Source organism: Schistocerca piceifrons, chromosome 1 (genome assembly GCF_021461385.2).
Source record: "Schistocerca piceifrons isolate TAMUIC-IGC-003096 chromosome 1, iqSchPice1.1, whole genome shotgun sequence".
NCBI lineage: Eukaryota > Metazoa > Arthropoda > Insecta > Orthoptera > Acrididae > Schistocerca > Schistocerca piceifrons.
This window is the reverse complement of record NC_060138.1, coordinates 174,862,029-174,880,307: the sequence shown is the minus strand read 5'-3', so window position 1 is coordinate 174,880,307 and position 18,279 is coordinate 174,862,029. Positions and strand designations below refer to the sequence as shown.

The following is an 18,279-nucleotide window of genomic DNA, read 5'->3' as shown; positions in this document are numbered from 1 at the left end:
TTAGAAGAGATGGTTAGCCAAATGACAGAACTACAAGGACAAGCAACTAAAGCAAGCTTAAGATCTCTGTCAAGAAGATGCAATTCATAACAAAAATCAAGGCAGCTCCTAGATGGATGGCAGTATATATTCAGAATGTGGAGAGATTTAAATTCCTGGGAGAATTGATAGGATATAAACTGGCCTGACAGGAAAGGAAGCAGTGAGAACACACACTCACACACACACACACACACACACACACACACACACACACACACACACACATACACACAAAATGAATTTAGCATACAAATTATGAACATATACAATAAGAATAATATTTTAATTAATGAAAAACTGAGACATTACCAGCCAGTGATCTGCCCTGAAGCTTTATATGCAGCAGAATCTCTTGACCTAATAAGAGCAGGAGTACTTACGAGACTAGAGGTGGTGAAACAAAAGATTCTCAGGACAATATTCGGACCTAAAAGGACAGAAGATGGTGAATTTAGAAGAAGAGCAAACCAAGAACTGTGTACCAGGTAGACTCTCAGACATCATCAGGAAAAGGAGGAGCTTGTTTTTGGACACATCCTTAGAATGAACCAGGGGAGGTTAGTGCATTTCGTACAGTTTCTGGTGAACGAGAAAACAAAAGTACTTAAGATCCAAGAGGTACCGAGAGATCTGGAGGAAATTGGAATACAGGAACCAGATATGTGCAACAAGGTGAACTTTAAATAGAAAACTAGGCTTTCACAGGTTTCAAAAACAGGACTAGACCCAGAAAAAAATCATCGTGGGAAGAAGAGTGAAGGAAGTTGCAAAGTATGAGCGTGGAAGAATATTGGACAAGGAGAAACATCAGAAGAAACAAAGCTGACATGAATTTATATGGTCCTCAGATGGCCAAAATGAGATGAAGATGAATAAGAAGAAGCTACTGTATTTATCCGAGTACAAGATGACATTGATTATAAGACAACCCCCCTTACCACTCCCCCCCCCCCCCCCATTTCCCCCCCTCCCCCCCAAGAGACCTCTTGTGAAAAACTTATTTTCAACGTGTTCTGACTAGTCAAAATTACAAACTGTTGTATTGACGTAAAGTATCTGCCTAAAAAGATAACATTATACCTATTCTAAATTTATGCCATTTATTGATCGTTTACTTTTTGTAATGCAAGGAGAAATAAAATTAATGAAAAGAAATGCTTTACAATAATTTCCTTTTCCACATTTTTCACTTGCTGACGCCTGTCATCTGTGGTATCACTATTTTTAATCATCATACTCACTGCACAGCTGTGAAATTTGAATTTTCATTGTGTTTCTTCCACATATGTTCTGATTTTTGAGGTTGTGATTATATGGGACCTGAGAACACATTTGTTTTTATCCAAATACATATCGGGTTTCGCTTCTATTCTGATGTCAAATGTTACAATGTCTCTTGCTTATACACATATCACCTGCCCGCTGCTCTCATTGGCTGCATAGAACCATCAGTTGACATACCCCCTTTCATTCCTGTCATATGTCACGCTGAGCGTCGAGAACATTACAGTGCGAAATACATGTGTATGCCATTGGTCCCCATCTAGACTTTTACCATCAACTGCAGAAATGAATACCCTTGTTGAGTATTTGTCCAATTTTAAGGTCAGTTCAATTTAGAGTACAAATGGATTCAGGCAAACTGTAGTTTAAACATGGTACAGGTTCTTGAAAAGCCAGGTATGTGGTATACATTCCTATAGTTGGCAAAATGATGTAATTTGTGGTCTGCTCACTAGTTGTCTCCCTACTTTCATAGTTCTCACTTCGCACCCAAGCTGGTATCACTGTTCCCCCTCCAACTCTTCTGTAGTGCTAAGCTTGAGTAGCTGTGAAACACGGACTACAATATATTCTAGGGTGCAAATCATATGTAACAACAGCAACTAATACATAAACAAAAGATTGCCATTACGATTCAGTCCAATTAGCATACTTGTGCTCATCCTGCCATCTACTGATTTCTGTTCGTACTATCACTGACCACAGGTCTTACCACTGTAATTTATTCTCCTGACAACAGTTGTAATCAGTTTATTTCGTTTTTTAGACATTTCGTTCTTGATAAATTTTCCTCCTTGTTTCATCTGAATCGTGTTCTAAAATTGATTAAAAGCTGGTAATGTTTTTACCCAGTATTCTAATACATGAACAGTGACTGAATTTCTCATTAGGAAATCATTACAGTCTCCCATAATCAGATGAAATATTGATCTGGTTTCAGAAACAAGCAATGTTTTTTGGAAGGACATTTTCACAATTGAATGGTACCCTCAGTAAAAAGTAGCATAACATAAGTGTAGGCTTCTGCAGCCATTGTCACTGTCAATAAAATTCTTCTGGGCGGTTGATCACATTGTCAGTATATAAAATTGTCAGACATTTTGGCCACCATCGCAAGTGGCCTTCCTCAGGGCTGTGCTGAGTTGACTGCTGAATGAGAGAGACTTTTTATCTTATATAATAGCAGAGGAAACTGTTTATGTAATTTGATAGGGTACTTGAGGATAGGAGGAGGAATGTTAGGTGTTCTTTATTGGTCTTTATATTATTCCTTGTCATTGGTGGATAAAAAAGGATTTGACTGGTGTTTATATTATTTCTTGCCATTGGTGAAAACATGAATTAAAAAAGGGAGGTTGTTGTGACGTAGTGCCCTTTACTTGCTGCCAGGTGCGGGCTTTGGCATGCCTGCACTCTATGTACATGTGACCACGGTCTCCCATGCGCCTGTGTTAGATGCTCTGCTAGCAGCCGCAACACCAGAAGCCTATACCCATCCTCTCTATTCATGCTGGCGGGTCACTTGGCTATTTCTATCACTCTCTAACCTTCCTCCTCAATGTAAATGGCTGTTTCGCCAGAACATGGGCTTCATGGAATATTATTCCTTTGTCATACTCATCCTGGTAATCCGTGAAGCCCGCATACTGGCGGAACAGCCATCTACTTTGAGGAGAAAGATTAGAGAGGCGATAGAAATAGTCGAGCAACCCACCTACATGAATAGAGAGGACACGTATAGGCTGCCAGCAGCGACAACACTGTGGGAGGACAGAACGTGCAAAGCAACTCACTCAGGCATGTGGGAGACCACGGTGGTTGTATGTAGACAGAGCACAGCCACGCTGCAGCCCACATCTGGCAACCAGCAAACAGCGCTATGTCACAGCTGCTGCCTGTTTCCAATTCATCTGTTTCCACCAATGGTAAGATGTAATGTAAACACCGATCAAGCACATCTTTATCCACCAATGACAAGGAACAATATAAAGACCAATAAAGAATGTCTAATCCTCTGTCCTCCCATCTTAAAGTACCCAATCAAATTGCATAAACAACTTCCTCTGCTGCTATATAAGATCTAAAGTCTCTCATTCAGCCGTCAGCTCAGCACAAAGAACTGAGGAAGGCCATTTGCAGTAGTGACCGAAACGTTGGACAATTTTATATATTGACAATATGGTCAACAGCCCAGAAGAGTTTTATTGGCAGCAAACAGCATAATGTTTGTGTATGGTATCCATACATGTATGAGAACTTTATTGCAAACCTGTTCAAATACAACAAGAGTTGGTAAGATGATAAAATTTGGTGCTATTTCCTGCTGTGTTTCACAAAGCTGTCAGATTTTAAGCAGACCAATACACTTTTATACTGGTTGGTTTATAGTTTCTTGTGTATCCCATGCATGAGCACCATGTGAGTCAGATGTCACATAATTGTTCAAACTATGATGATACTGTATCGAGCACTTCATCGTACCCCTCTGTGGGTCTGGGTGTTTGAATAGGCCCGAGGTATTCCTGCCTGTCGTACGAGGCGACTAAAGGGAGTTTCAGATGTTTCAGCCTTTATGTGATGGTCCGCTGTAGGGTTTGACCTCCATTCTTCCAAATTTTCCCGAAGAGCAAGCCAATTGGGAAAGGGTGCCTTACAAGGTGCATTGTGTCCATCGTGCATTGAGATTTTTAGCCCACTTTCTCATCGTCGCATTGCAGTCCTGCCCATTCTCCATCTCTTGGGCAAGGACACCTTCCTGGGTGCGTTTTCCAACATGCACTACGCTGTGTTGATTTCTGTGTTGACGATGGCCATGGACTTCTTTGCACCTGATATCCAGCATGGTAGCCAGTCCATTGTGGTGGAGCTGCCATTCACCCTGTTGGTTATAGCCCCCTGACCACACATGGATCGCTCTGCTGATGCCTGCATCATTAACTCCCCACGTATGCCAAGGGATAGATGCCTATCCCCTTGGGGGATTGGGATGCCCAGCAATGGCCATCCTGCCATGTGGCCGTTGCTGCAGCTGGGTAGCACCCTGGGGAGAGCCCCTAGTCGGAGTGAGTGGCATCAGGGCGGATGACACGCGATGAGGCTAGTCCATCATTTCTTGCAGGTGGTGAAACACCAGCAGTCCCTAAGCGATCACGAGCTCAATTCAACGCACAAAAGTACGACCCCAAATCGTTCCCTTCCTGGCCACACTATGGGAGGAACGTCAGGCTAAGGATGGCAGTGGAGATTGTTTGGGGTGCCCTGCGCCGGCTATCTGGCACCAAGGTCCACTCCCCGATTTCTGGCCTGACTGTAGCAAATGATGAAGTCCTTGTGGATCCTGAGGATGTCTCAAATGCCTTTGGCCACTTTTTCGCATAGGTCTCGAGCCCTGCCCATTACCACCCTGCCTTCCTCCCCCGTAAATAAGCAGAGGAGGCACGGCCACCTTATTTCCAGTCTTTGAATCGTGAAAGTTACAGTGCCACCTTCACCGTGCAGGAACTCGAAAGTGCACTCGTCTGGTCCTGATCCTCTGCTCCGGGGCCCGATGGTATCCATATTCAGATGATGAAGAAACTTTCTCCTGCAGGTAAAAGCTTTCTTCTTCATGCCTATAATCGTATCTGGACTGAAGGTCATGTTCCCACACACTGGCATGAAGCAATTGTTGTTCCCATACCCAAACCAGGAAAGGACAAACACCTTCCTTCTAGTTATCGCCCCATCTCCCTTACCAGTTGCGTCTGCAAGGTGATGGAGTGCATGGTAAGTTCTCGATTGGTTTGGCTCCTTGAATCTCAACACCTCCTTACCAATGTCCAATGTGGCTTTTGTAGGCGCCGCTCTGCTGTTGACCTCCTAGTTACCTTGTCGACCTTCATTATGAACAACTTTTTACGTAAGCACCAGACGATGGCTGTGTTCTTCGATTTGGAGAAGGCTTACGAGACTTGTTGGAGGGCGGGCATTCTTCGCACCATGCACACTTGGGGCCTTCGCGGTCGCCTCCCTCTATTTATTAAATGGGTCGTATTTTCATGGTACGTGTGCGTTCTGTTTTGTCAGATGCCTTTCGTCAGGAGAATGGGGTGCCCCAGGGCTCCATTTTGAGTGTGGCTCTTTTTGCCACAGCTATCAATCTAATAATGGAATGCCTTACAGCTGTTGTTTCAGGCTCCCTTTTCGTGGACGACTTTACGATCTACTGCAGCGCTCAGAGAACATGTCTCCTGGAGCGCTGTCTTCAGCGTTGTCTAGACCATCTATATTCCAGGAGTGTCACTAACGGTTTCGTTTCTCTGGTGAGAAAACGGTCTGTATGAACTTCTGGCATTACAAACAGTTTCTTCCACCATCCTTACATCTCGGTCCTGTTGCTCTCCCATTCGTGGAGACAACAAAATTTTTAGGTCTTACATTTGACAGGAAACTTTGCTGGTCTCCACTTGTGTCTTACTTGGCTGCTCGTTGTACCTGTTCCGTAAATGTCCTCCATGTTCTCAGCGGTACATCATGGGGAGCAGATTGAATGGTCCTGCTTCGCTTATATTGGTCCATTGTCCGATCAAAGCTGGATTATGGGAGCTTTGTCTACTCTTCTGCCCAGCCGTCCATCTTACGCTGTCTAAACTCTATCCACCATCGGGGGTTACGTCTGGCCACTGGAGCATTCTACACCAGCCCTGTTGAGAGTCTGTATGCTGAAGCTGCCGCATTACCACTAAACTACCAGCGCGATATGTTGCTTTGTCGGTACGCCTGCCGACTGATGTCAATGCCTGACCACCCATCATATTTCTCCTTCTTTGACGACTCTCTTAACCACCAATACAGGCTGTATGTATCTGCCCTGTTACCTCCTGGAGTTCACTTTCGTCGCCTGCTTCAGCAACTTGATTTTACCCTCCCTACGACTTTACGAGTGGGTGAGAGCCTGACGCCACCTTGGCTCCAGGCTCTGGTTCGCGTTCACCTTGAACTCAGCTCACTCCCAAAAGAGCGGACCACGGATTCGATATACCACTCGAGGCTTGTCGAACTTCGTTCGAGGCTTGCTAATAATGTCTTTATTTACACAGATGGCTCCAAGACTACTGCTGGCGTCGGATGTGCCTTCATCGTTGGGGATGATACCTTTCAATACCAGCTCCTTGACGAGTGTTCAAGCTTTACAGCTGAGCTTTTTGCTCTCTATCAGGCTGTTCAGTATATCCGCCACCATCATCATTCTCCCTATGCTATCTGCTCTGATGCTTTGAGCGCCATTCAGAGTCTCCGTGACCCATATTCGGACCACCCTCTCGTGCAACGAATTCAACGGTCCCTTCAGTCGCTAGCTGATACTGGCACTCATGTCCTTTTTTTTGTGGATTCCTGGCCACGTTGGTGTGCCTGGGAATGAAGCTGCTGATACTGCGGCCAAGGCTGCTGTCCTCCTGCCTCGGACAGCTTCCTTTTGTGTCCCATCAACTGATGTTAGTGGGGTTCTTTGTCGGCGCGTTTCATCATTGTGGCATGAGGCTTGGTTCTCTCTCCATGAAAATAAGCTTAGGGCCATCAAAACGATCCCGATGGCTTGGACGACCTCCTCCCGCCCTTCCCAGCGAGAGGAGGTCATTGTGACCAGGTTGTGGATTGGGCAGTGCCGATTTAGCCACTGCTACCTGTTGTCCGGTAACCCCGCCCCGCAGTGCCCCTGTGGTCATCCATTGACGGTGCGCCATGTTTTATTGTCCTGTCCCCGTTTTATTCACTCTCGTGTTGTCCTGTGTGTGTCGTCTACCTTAAGGAACTTTTAGCTGATGATGCTCGAGCAGCTGCTCATGTCCTTAATTTTATTACATTGACGGACTTGTCCAAAGAGATCTAACTCTTTTATTTTGTTTATCTGCATCTTTTTAAGTACTTTCTGGTGTTGCCTCCTTGCGTTTTTCTACACTATTAGTGTACTAACGTTTGTGACTGGGCACTAATGACGTTAGTAGTTGAGTGCCCTAAACACAATTAAAAAAAAAACTTCTGTTGTTTAGTGAGCCAAATACCTGCTGGCCTAGTACATTACCAGATTTGTGATTTGATTTTGAAACCCCTTGCAGATAAAACTCTTCATTCATGATGCAACAAAATTTTTTGGTAGATGTGAAGGTAATTTCGGCAATACCCCAAGAGAGTGTTACAAGGCCATCATTGTTTACATTTTGCATTAACAATCTAGAGGACAGTGTTGGAGGCTCTATGAGGTTGCAGAAGACTGTAGTGAAATGCAAGGGGACCTGAGGGGATTGTTGATTGGTGCAGTGTCTTTCAGGTGACCCTGAATGTAAATTAATGGAACACATTACACATAAGTAGGTGAACAGGTCCTCTGCTCGTTGAAAACACTATTGGTGATGAATTACTGGAAACAGTAACTACCATAAAATACTAAGGAATATCAACTGAAACTGTCCTAAATCAGAATTACAACTAATTGCATGAGCGTTATGGAGATCCTTAACAAACTCCAGTGGTACACAATACAAGAAAGCCATTATGTGTCAAGTAGATGTTTACTGTTGAAAATTTGAGTATGTGCACTCCAAGATGATATGGACAACATATTATTTCTTCCCACATATATCTTGTCGAATGGCCATGATGTGGAGGTCAGAGCTTGTACAGAGCCTTACTAACAGTCTGTCTTCCCACTTTCTATTTGCGAATGGAACAGGAAATGGGGGAAAGATGGTGGTACTGAAGTGAGCTCCACTACACACTGTAAAGTGGATTATCGAGTATAGATGTAGATTTCCTCAGTACATGTCATGCTTTTCCTCTACTCACGACTGTGTAGTCGCAAACACCTTCATTTTAATTTCCTTGTAGTCTACTACTTGCACTGAAATAGCACATTTTGTGTAGTGCCTCTACAGCACAGTTAATTAGTACTCCACTGTAACCATGATGCACTGGCTGTTCTGTGTTTTTTAAGTCAAATCAGTTCTGAGTGAATTATGTCTTAACTAGTCATCTCTTTCATTTTTTCCCCATTTGTCAGGAAGTCCTTTATTGTAACACATACCTAAATTGATTGACTTCATATTTAATATTTTATGGATATGATAGTTGCTACTCATATGGTGGAGATGCCGAGTCACAGATAGACACAACAAAAAGACTGTCAAACAAAGCTTTCGGCTCCAGATTAAGCTTTGTTAGACAGTATTTTTGTTGTGCCTATCTGTGAGTCGACATCTTCACTAAATGGCGAGTAGCAACTATCCTTTTCATAATTTTGTTATTATTCCATGCTATATTTTCCATTGTTTGACTTAATATTCATTTTGTCTTTGCCTGATTCAGAAATACAGTGTTCAAAAAACAATCCCTTCTTTTTTGTTTTAAATAAATCTGATTGCATTTGTGATCTAATATTAATCATTCAAATTGTATATGTAAAATTGTAATACTCCAAAAAAGATATAAATGTGCACGGATCTATTTGTCATTTTTGCATGTGTTCCTTAAGGTCCACTTGTTGATGAAGTTCATCAAGTCTTCTCAGATTGGATTAGCCAAGTTGTTCGAGTTTACAAAGGAGAGAACCATGCAGAGCTAGAATGGATGGTTGGACCTATACCAATTGAGTAAGTGTAGTATTCATAGATCACATTTAAAAATTAGCAGTATTAAAATTGAGAAGTTAAAAGTTTGCCACTGAATTGTTGGTGATATGATATATCTTAACACTGCAGCTATATATAAAATTAACTACTTATACATAATATTAAACAATGTTTCGTGATTTACTTACCAGTAACATTGCATGAAGTAAAGTAACAGATTTACATTCACAGAAGAAATTTTAAACTGTTATTTATTTCTATATTATGTACATTTTTGTAACCTGAAGTGAAATACATTACCATTAGGTTACACAGAGAACTGGTGGTTTACTCAAAAGGGTAATAAGATTTTCCCTGAAACCAGGCTGCAGAGGTTTTAGAATTCAAAACACTCCTGGACTCCTGTGCATGCTGAAGCACCACTTCTGGTGTGCCTGATGGATTAACAACAAGGATTGGTGTGCCAGCCAGCCTGGATGTGGTTTTTAGGCAGTTTCCCACATCCCACTAAGTGATTACTGGGCTGGTACCCAAGTCCCACCTCAGTTATACACTTCACAATTTATAGAAAACTTTCACTCACTTTCACAACTAACACTACCACAGACAGTTGGGGTAGATACATTGTGTCCCTGTGATAACAGAACGGCCCTTGCCAACCCTTAAATTAACCATGCCAAAGTTTTTTTTAATAACAATGCTGAATCTGCCTATGTGGCAGAAAAAATGGGGGTGGGGGTTAAGTTTGAGAATTTGAGGGTTGGTGTTGATTTGGGTTCATGTCAGCAACAGTGAAAGGAGTTGCTAGACACATAAGCAATGCTGTTGGAGTCATCAGTCTGAAGAATCGTTTGAAGCAACTCTCATCACTAATCTATCCTGAGCATATCTTCTCATATTTGCGTAACTACCATGTCCTACATCCACTTAAACATGCTCAGTGTGCTCAGATGTTGAGCTTTTCATACAATTTTCATGCTCTGCACCCCCAAATCTCACACATTCCACCTACAATTTTTAACCTGCCCCCCACAGTCCAAACTCCCCTTCATTACACAAAAAAATTAAGTATTCATTTATGCCCCAGGCTGTGTCTTATCAATATATGGTTTCTTCAGTTGAACTTGGGTCATAGAGTTATTTTATTTCCAATTTGATGTAGTACCTCCCCTTCAGTTACTCAGTCTACGTATCTAATCTTCAGTGTTCTTCTCTAACACCACATTTCAGAACCTTCTTTTCTCTTATTGTTTGTACTGTTTAGCAGCCACAGTAGTTTTACACTGCAGACAAGTACTTTGAGAAAAAGACTTCCTAACATTTAAATTTTCTGTTTGATGTTAACATATTTCTCTTTTTCAGGAAGGCTTTTCTTTCTCATTTGTACCCTCCTTACTTCAGTCAACATCAGTTATTTTTCTGCACGAGCGTTACATTTAAAAAATTTAAAAGTAATAAATTATTTCAAAATATTATTGGTGTTAAGGCACTTGCAATGCACCAATTTTGAAACTGGAAATATTGGCAACATAGAAACCTGCTAATGACATGGAGTAATTTTGTAGTCACTTAAGGCTAAAGCTCTGGAAAAGTGAGAGTTCAACCTAAACTTTTTCTAGTTTCCAGGTCTTGTTTCTGTTCTGGGGGGCAGTTAATTATAATCTTCAATCCTCAACAAATCAAAGTCGTGGTGATGTATTGATTTTGTAAATGAATTTTGCTCACTGAATTTCATTAGGCTTGAAAATGATATTCCTTGCTATTAAGTACTGTAACAGGTTTCATTTAAATCAAACTAGAAACACCAGTTAATATCAACAGGGACCATTAAATGCAGCACACCATGGACTTTATAATTTTAACTACATGTGCCAGGGTACCTTTTAAGATATTGTTATTGCGTTTTTACTCTTTTGTTTTCACTTTATCTGAATATTACAAAACACACCCATTAAACTGCATGAGTTTTTATTGTCTTCTTCAGATGTGCACACCACAGATGCAGACAGCACACACTCTTAACAGCTCTTATTCTGCTTCTTTTTATGGTTGCCAACCAAAGAAAACATACAGAAAATATTGCCAACTTTCCAACAGTTGTGCCAGTGATTGCAGTGCAATCTTCTGAGACCACCTCTTTGTCTTGTTGTAATATTTTTCTAAAATTTTCTTGACTGTTTGTTCATCACAATCTATCTTGCAAGGAACCCCTTGAGTGCAAGTTCGCTGGTTCAAAGGCCTACTCTTTGGGAGTTACAAACTCTGTAGGATGTTCAGGTAGGTTATCCAGTCTCAAAGAATGCATATAGAATTGTATTGGTGTAATGGGATGATGAGAACTGGTGGAATTTGATGACAGGCAATCGAATGTGAAACAGATTGTCATGGAGTGCGTCATGAAACTGCTATCCTTTAAGGTGCAGGTGCAGACAATACAATAATGTGTTTTAGCTGTGGAAAAAACAAACAGCCAGAGACTGAATTTGTCCATTGGTTCCAGGTGGCACAAATTGCAATGTCACTCACTTTTAAGGAGGGATAGTTTGCTCTAAAGGAGTAAGATTTTGTATCCAGGCCAGGAATCAAGGAAAAGCAAGTTAGCTGTTGGCCAAACGCAGTGCTCATACCATAATTGTAGTTCTCTTACACCCATTTTCCCACTCACATAAATATTTTCTACTACCCTTGCAATATCATGCACGTGAGAAAGAATCATAGGAGGCAGAGCACCTCCAACTTCTCCCAGCACAATAAATAACTTTCCAGCAAGTCTACCATCCAGATTAACAGCCAACATAACTGTATACAAATGTATTAAGGCATTGATGTTAGTTGATCTTGATGCAACTCTTTTAATGTCATGAATTTCCAGGATTACTTTCAAACGCATTCCCTCTTCAAATCTCAATTGATCAGATTTGAAAACAAATTCATTACTGAATGATGGGATAAGTTTGTTTCTCTTGTCTTCAAACTTTTGGTCTGATTCCCCAGTTTACTGTGCATCGTCAAGTTGATGATTTGTTTAAAATTTTGTTATCTTACATCTTCCAATTCTGTTGCACTGTTTGAAGTTCTGCAGCTGTCCATTGCTTCCCTTGAAATCACTGTAATCTATGTTGTGTGCAATTGGATGTGCATAACATCACAAGTCACTGTCATGCACATCCTATAAATTGTATCAAGCATCCTTGAAACATGCAAACACCAATTTTCATAAGTGTGCCTTGTTGTCCCTTGAATATCCACAATTTTTCTTATGCACTACATGGTCATAATGCTGCAGACTTATTTGAAATCTGTTCATAATTGTTTTTCTGCTACACTGTGGATGATTTTCCGTGTACATAATTATGCTTAGTGCCCACTCCGTGGCCAGTGATTGTCCTTTACTACATTTAACTAGAGACGGCCTTTGTGGCTCCCTGTCCAAGAAAGATAATGAACTGCATGGCTTGACACATGTTTCTGCATCACTCGCTTGCTAAACACAGGTGGCGATCACTGTACTTCTCAAGCAATTGCCCGCAAGGTTGAACATATGACACCACACAATCAACTGACTCACACTCCTGAAACTCTAATATCTTACATGCCACTTCTTCCTCACTGTGCGAAATTCCTTGAGTTCCATTCTGACAAAATGTCAACTTCAACAACTGTTGTGGCACATATAATACAACATTTGTCATTGTCATTGCTCTGCTTTGTATCAACACCACTTACACTGTAGTACCGTTGCCAGTTACTTGTCGACTAAGCATTTCAACTACGCTTTATTGCCTCATGCTGTGCTCACCACTAGATACCTCCAGGCGCACCTTCTGTTGCCATTAGCAGCCAATATTGTAGTTTTCAAGTCAGACAATGTGTGGGCCATTGAATGCCTTCTTTAACATCATTGGCCTTTTGCAACCTTACACTCAAGGGGTTCATTGTCATTAACAAGATCCTTCATACTTATCTGCATGTTACTATCTACAGACAACTTGTATTTGACCACCTTTTGACCTGTTTATGCGGATACATGACATCGAGACACAAACAGTTATTTTGTATAAAAATGGCACCACCATAGCTTACATATTAAATCTGCATCGTGGAGCTCAGCAACCTCTGTGAAAAGTGGCAGTTCATCACAGTCTTTTGAAACAGCAGAGTTACATAATGTCAAAGACAGCATCAGTATTGCTGTACTAATACTGTATGTGTTTAAAAAGCTTTTGTTCAAATTTTGAGCTGCTGCCTGTCAAGGCATTTGTGATCTTCTTGAGTCTGTTTCCTGAAGCTGTTCCACAAGGCCTCAGTTTGAATAGAACTAAATTCTAGCACATTCTGACTAAAGCCCTAGAATTGTATTTTAAGGAACAGCTGCTGAATGACATTAATAATGTGTATTAATCACTGTTTTTGGTGAAACAGCAAAGAATGCTGGTACAGAGAAGTTAGAAATGGTGGTTCATTATTGGTCAGCATCTCAGAATAAAATTGTGGGCCATCATTTACTGACATTTTTCATTGGTAAAACAACATCTGAGGATATTGTTGGTAAACTTATAAGCACATTAGTTTCAGCAAACCTTTCATTGTATAAACTCTTAATATCTGGGAGTGATAACCCCAATGTTAATAAAGTAATGAGACTGTGTAACGAACAAGTTTATCTTGTAAGAAAAAATATACTTAATGATGTAGGCTTGTAGTATTCACCTCAAATACAATGCACGCATTTTTACCCAGTTCACTGGAGCATTTCGGAAATAGGAGCCATTGATACATTTGCTTCACAGTGAAATAAAGAGACTTGTTAAAGTGTTGCTAGGAAGACATTGTGAATCATTAGCATTGAAGACTTGTGAAATGTCAGATGATATTTCGCAAGACTCCAATTTTCTGCCTTAACATGACTGTTTTGTGATGATTTTGTTACAGCAGTTCACCATAAGCTATTTGAAAAGGATGGGCTTCAGTCCTAGATGCTTGTTAAGAAATATTGTACTGATGCATGTAAATATGTTCATCTTAAAGACAACACAGCAGGTTCAAGGAATGTGGAGCAGTTCCAGTGTCTTCAACCATGTAACAGAACATGACTAGAAAGTTTCAATGATTTTGGAAGCACTGCAAAAGCATTACTGCTGGATATTGATTGTGGTCAGCCAGTAGGTGAATGGAAACTTCTCCTGTTGGAAACCAGCAGAAATTCAAATACAACACAAACTGCAGTTGACAGTTATTGGAACCAGTTTATTGGTAGGAAAAGTATGACAGGAGAATAAAATTGTCCACAGTCATGTAATGTGGTGAAAGCAGCTTTGGCTCTGTCTCCCAGGAATGCTGAGATTGAAAGGTTTTCTGCATCAACAAGATATCTTACAGATATACTTGTTTTCTTTGGTGCACTGTTATAAGAAATGCCACAACTGTCCAGAAGAAGAAAGAAGGAAGAAAAGAAAAGACAAAAATATGAAGAGGAACGAAGAGCTGGTCAGCAAGAAGTCATCAAAAACTTACATCTGAGAAAAAGGGGATTTCATCACTGGAAGCAATACTTAAACAAAAATGAAAAAGGCATTAATAGAAAAGAGTTATGGCACCTAATAAGCTGGCCTATGAAACTAATGAGACTTATGGTTGCCGTATATAAGAAAGACTTTTAAAATGCAAGACTTGCCCAGGCTATGTTGACAGGTGCTCTGCAGGTCCAGAAAGTAGCTCAGAATCGGAAACAAGATTAAAGATGCTCTCTAGTGTAAAAGTGATGAAAGTAAAAGTGTTTGTATGACACCATTTTTAACAAAAAATCAAAGAATTAAGTGTTAATTACTCCAATGTAATTTTCTGTGCAGTTACATGCTAATTTTTAATCTTATCTTACTTTCAATACGTGCATTATCATATTTATTAGTAATGTTAGAAAGTTTGTAAACTGTAGACAAATTATCTAATTATAGGAATCAGTGGCCAAATCATGTCCAAAATCATTCATTTCCTATCAGTATCTATGAGGTATATTGAATTTTTTTCTCTTTATACAAGAATAAAAAGGTAAAACATATTTGAAGCAAGTCAATTTTGACAGACATTAGAATAAAGGTTAAAGAAATTATTTTTTTCTTATATGCAAACAGTTAATTTTGTTTTTAAGTGTCATTTTTGGTAGAGTATTTTGTTTAAATCAATAATGTTGTTTTTGAAATAGATGTTGTCACATCCTTAATAAAGTTAGCCACTTTTAGGCACTTTTTGTCAAATTTGTAACTTTTACCTCCTTTTCCACATCCAAAAATTGTTGGTAGCCCTACGTAGTGTGTTTAGACTGTGGTTGTTTTTCTCTTTAAATAATGAAAACTATTTGAATATCTGTGCAAGCTGAGACACTCTGTATACCTTTAATATGCATAGAAAAATCGTTAAACTCTTTTGATACTCAGTTAAATTTTTGTACCTACCATGCTTTAATCGTTTTTATATCCTGTAGGAAGTAAAATTGCTCTTGTGCACAAAATGTTAAGTAGTACTTACCTTAATTTCAGGGATAATATTGGCAAAGAAGTAATTACCAAGTTTAGTTCCTCAATTCAAAATCGGGGCGTATTTTATACTGACTCAAATGGCAGAGAACTCCTATGGCGTAAGCGTAATTACCGACCCACTTGGAATCTCAGCAACGCTGAACCAATTGCAGGAAATTACTACCCTGTGACAACAAGAATTCTCATACGGGACAAGGATGCAGAGTTGGCAGTCATCCCTGACAGAGCTCAAGGAGGATCTAGTATAAAGGATGGAGAGATAGAACTAATGGTAATATGATTTATTCCTAAAAAGTTAATAATGTGTAAAGTATAACAGCTTGATGTCCATAAAAGTTAAGATGTGGTGAAGAATGATTAGACTACTCTGCTTTGGTATAGAAATATTTTGAATAATTAAAATGACCTCCAGTGTTATATCTTTCTCACAAGAAATGAAACAATGGAAAATCCAGGATTGAATGTAACAATACTTTGAAGGATGTCATGTTTGGCAGCGTGCTCAGCAACAGGGTGGTCCACTTGTTTCTTGGGCCACAGTTTGTCAGTGGCCATTCATACGGACAGACAACTTGTTGGTTGTCATGCTCACATAAAATGCAACACAGTTGTTGCAGTTTAGCTTGTAGATCACATGACTGGTTGCACGGGTAGCCCTGCCTTTGTGGAATAGATGATGTTTGTGACTGGACGGGAGTAGATAGTGTGGGAGGATGTATGGGACAGGTCTTACATCTAGGTCTATTACAGGTGTATAAGCCATGAGGTATGGGGTTGGAAGCAGGAGTTGTGTAGGGATGGATGAGTATATAGACCTATAGATGTGTATGTAAGACCAGCCCCACACATCCTCACACCACCACCTACTCAAATCCAGTCACAAGCATTACCTATCCCATCAAAGGCAGGGCTACCTGTGAAACTACGCATGTAATCAGCAAGCTAAGCTACAACCACTATGCTGCATTCTATGTGGACATGACAACCACATAAATGGCCACTGACAAACTGTGGCCAAGAAATAAGTGGACCATCTTGTTGTTGAGCATACTGCCAAACATGACATCCTTCATTTCAATGACTGCTTCACAGCCTGTGCCATATGTTTCGGTCCCAACAACACCAGCTTTTCTGAATTACGCAGGTGGGAATTTTCCCTGCAATATATCCTGTGTTCCCGTAACCCTACTGGCCTCAACCTTCATTAGTCATTGTCCTCACCCATCCAGCATCTCTGTTCCCATTCCAGCACTATCTGGCCCACATTCCACCATTGCACCAGTATTTTTACTTCTCTCCTTTTCTGCTACCCCACCCTTCCCCACCTTTCCCCTGCCCACGATCTAACCTCCTGACTGCACATAGCTGCCCTACCCTCTATCCACCTCGTCCCTGCGTGCTCCCCAGCAGCACTGCACTGTCTGCCACCGTTACCCTACTATCCTCCTCCATGCCCCAGCCTCCCCTTTACCACCACCCAGTTCCCACTCCTACCATTGGTGCTCTTGCTCTCAGAGTGACTACACTTGCCCGAGACTGAAGTCGTGTGTGTGAGATGCGTTTGAAAAAAAAAAATTATATATATAAAAACAAAGATGCTGTAACTTACCGAATGAGAAAGGTTGGTAGATAGACACAATAAAAAACACACACGCAAATTTCAAGCTTTCGCAACCCAAGGTTGCTTCATCAGGAAAGAGGGAAGGAGAGGGAAGGACGAAAGGATGTGAATTTTAAGGGAGAGGGTAAGGAGTCATTCCAATCTCGGGAGCGGAAAGACTTACCCTAGGAGGGAAAAAATTACAGGTATACACTCGCGCACACACACACATATCCATCCGCACATATACAGACTGTCCTTTCAGTGTACAGGCATTTTCATTTTACTGATATTGACTACTATCCTATTCATAATATTGAAAATAGTAAAGATTTTTATGTTTGTGTAGGGAAAATGCAGTATTTTTTCTCTTTATTTTTTGTGTGTAAGATTATAATCTCTAACAGGTTAAAGCTAAAATTTTGTAAGTGTAATTGAACTTGATAACAATATCAGCAGAAAAACATAATATTGAAAGTATTGTGGTAAACCATTTTCATATTCTGACTGTAATACAATAGGTTTCAATTCATAGAAGAATAACTTTATTACTTTTCTTTCCATTAGGTGCATCGTCGACTACTCCACGATGATGCATTTGGTGTGGGTGAAGCACTGAATGAAACTGCATATGGCAAAGGCCTCGTTGCAAGAGGACAACAGTACATTGTAGGAGGTGCCATAAAGACATTTAAGAACATTTCTTTGGCTGCTCAAGAGCGAATGCTAATCCAACAGAAAGTGTTAGCTCCCTGGATATTCCTTGCTCCAGCAGATGATATTTGTTTTGAGCAGTGGCAAGAGACATACAAGATGGAGGTACATCTATCTTCTTTCCATTTGAACATCTGTTTTAACATATAAAAATTAGGACTGATTTATAACCAATTATAAATATTGGACAGTACTTTCTACTATCTAAATTTCATTTCTTCAGCTTGTTGACTTTCTTTATAGTTAATACTCATCCTAACATTATGGTTAGTTTTGATAATGAGGAGGAAAAATGGGAAAGGGGAAGCGTAAAAAATAACTGCAATACTGTGTGTGTCACTGCCATTCATTGATATAAGGGGACAGGACCATGATCTTTATATTGTTTAAAAAAAACCATTGTCATGAACATCATAACCAGTTTGAGGTAGTCACTGTTTTTATTCCTTAGTGACATGTTTTGGAAATTAGACTGTGTTTTTACCATAATTTTCTGTAC

At 40.3% G+C, this 18,279-nt stretch overlaps 1 protein-coding gene across 2 annotated transcripts in view; it reads left to right on the top strand.

Annotated features, from left to right (window-relative positions):
* Positions 1-18,279, top strand: part of LOC124794626 (lysosomal alpha-mannosidase-like) — a 154,015-nt gene that overhangs the window by 124,929 nt on the left and 10,807 nt on the right. For both annotated transcript variants that reach the window (XM_047258133.1, XM_047258125.1), the window contains exons 13-15: positions 8,834-8,951; positions 15,467-15,737; positions 17,634-17,885. In XM_047258133.1, coding sequence (XP_047114089.1) covers positions 8,834-8,951; positions 15,467-15,737; positions 17,634-17,885 — 641 coding nt within the window. The remainder of the gene's footprint in view (positions 1-8,833; positions 8,952-15,466; positions 15,738-17,633; positions 17,886-18,279) is intronic.